Source organism: Cariama cristata, unplaced genomic scaffold, assembly GCF_000690535.1.
Source record: "Cariama cristata isolate BGI_N322 unplaced genomic scaffold, ASM69053v1 scaffold39638, whole genome shotgun sequence".
Taxonomy (NCBI): Eukaryota; Metazoa; Chordata; class Aves; order Cariamiformes; family Cariamidae; genus Cariama; species Cariama cristata.
Genome location: NW_009632335.1, coordinates 1 through 2,015, shown reverse-complemented (window position 1 = coordinate 2,015; position 2,015 = coordinate 1). Strand labels below are relative to the sequence as shown.

The window sequence follows — 2,015 nt, the reverse complement described above, 5'->3', positions numbered from 1 at the left end:
GGCGTGCCCCGAGCCCTGCGCTTGCGTGGACAAATACGCCCACCAGTTCGCCGACTGCGCCTACAAGGATCTTCAAGTGGTGCCCACGGGGTTGCCCTCCAACGTGACCACCCTCAGCCTCTCGGCCAACAAGATCACCTCGCTGCAGCGGCGTTCCTTCGTGGAGGTGACCCAGGTCACCTCCCTCTGGTTGGCACACAACGAGATCCGCTCCATCGAGCCCGGTACCTTCGCCATCCTCGTGCAGCTGAAAAACCTCGACATCAGCCACAACCAGATCGTGGACTTCCCCTGGCAGGACCTCTACAACCTCAGCGCTCTCCAGTTGCTCAAGATGAACAACAACCACATGGCTGTGGTGCCTCAGGGGGCCTTCCACACCCTGAAGGACCTCCGGTCCCTACGCATCAACAACAACAAGTTCACCACCCTTGCAGAGGGTATCTTCGACTCGCTTAGTTCCCTCTCCCACCTGCAGATCTACAACAACCCCTTTGAGTGCTCCTGCAAGCTCCAGTGGTTGAAGAAGTGGATGGACAGCACGCTCATCTCCATCCCTGAGAAGGACTCCATCACTTGTGCCCTCCCGGAGCAGCTCCGAGGAGTGCCGGTGGGCAAGATCCCGGATGTGCAGTGCACTTCGCCTACCGTGCAGCTCACTTATTACCCCAACCTGGACACCACGGAGCTCTTTGACGGCTTCACCTTGACGCTGCACTGTGCCGTGACGGGCACCCCACTGCCCGAAGTGAGCTGGAAGATCCGGACCTCCAGCCAAACCCTGGAGCTCAACGGGAACCCGAAGGAGAGCGCTGGGAAGGACCTTCGCAAACAGGACCCCGAGCGCTTCTTGGTCTTCAAGAACGGCACGTTGGTGATTCCCCACTTGAGCAAGCGGGAAGAAGGCACCTACACCTGCCTGGCCACCAACGAAATGGGGAGCAACCAGACCTCGGTCAACGTGGCTGTGGCGGGCACCCAGAAATACCCGCTGCAGCCCGGGAGGGACCCGCTGGGGGGTAAAGCACAGCCAGGTGACAAGAAGCCTGGGGCCAAGGGAGCAAAGAACAGTGTGCTCACATCAGACGAGAGGAACAAACCCCTGGGTCCCACGAGGCAGAGCCAACCATCCCCGGCAGCTGGGACAGAGTCCACAGGAGATGGGCAAGTCCCTTTCCAGCTTCCACCCTTTGAGAAGAAGTGTGGCTCCACACAAACCAGCAAGTACATTTCCAACCACGCCTTCAACCAGAGCGGCGACTTCAAGCAGCACACGTTCGACCTGGGGGTGATCGCCTTAGATGTCTCGGAGCGCGATGCCCGGGTGCAGCTCACACCCACCTACATGCAGCCTGAGAAGGTCCACCTCAGGATGCTCTACCTGTGCCAGGAGAGCAGCCAGGGCCACGCCTTGGTCCAGTGGTCCAAGATCGAGGAAGGGGTGAACTCATACTGGTTCCAGGGCTTGAACCCTGGCACCAACTACTCCGTGTGTCTCACCTATCTGGGGGAGGACTGCCAGGTCCAAGTGGTCTTCACCACCAAAAAAGAGATCCCCTCGCTCATCATCATCGTGGTCGTGAGCATCTTCTTGCTGGTGCTGGCCACCTTACCCCTGATGGGGGCCACGTGGTGTCACCTCCTCTCCAAGTACCAAGGGAAGACCTACAAGCTCATCATGAAGGCCCAGAACCCGGACCAGATGGAGAAGCACATGGCCGCCGACTTCGACCCCCGCGCCTCCTACCTGGAGTCCGAGAAGAACTACAATCCCAGTGAGGTGGGGGAAGTGGACGTGGAGGAAGAAGACGAGGAGGAGGAGGAGGAGGACGAGGAAGGAGGCAGGCGGAGGAGGAGGAGAGAAGCCGAAGGGGCTCCGGAGCTGGAGCGAGAGGAGAGTGTGGCGGCCAGCTCCATGGTGGAGTCGCAATCCAAAGCCAATGGTGAGGAGTTCGAGGTCCGCTCCGAGTACAGCGACAAGCTGCCGCTGGGTGCCGAGGCCGTCACCATCTCCC

At 60.1% G+C, this 2,015-nt stretch overlaps 1 protein-coding gene across 1 annotated transcript; it reads left to right on the top strand.

Moving 5' to 3' along the window:
- Nucleotides 1-6: 6 nt before the first annotated feature.
- ISLR2 (immunoglobulin superfamily containing leucine-rich repeat 2) lies at nt 7-2,011 on the top strand (the record flags this gene model as incomplete). Its single annotated transcript, XM_009706307.1, has 1 exon — nt 7-2,011. A coding segment is annotated over exon 1 (1,677 nt), but the record flags the coding sequence as incomplete, so codon positions are not given.
- Between the last annotated feature and the right edge of the window lie 4 nt (nt 2,012-2,015).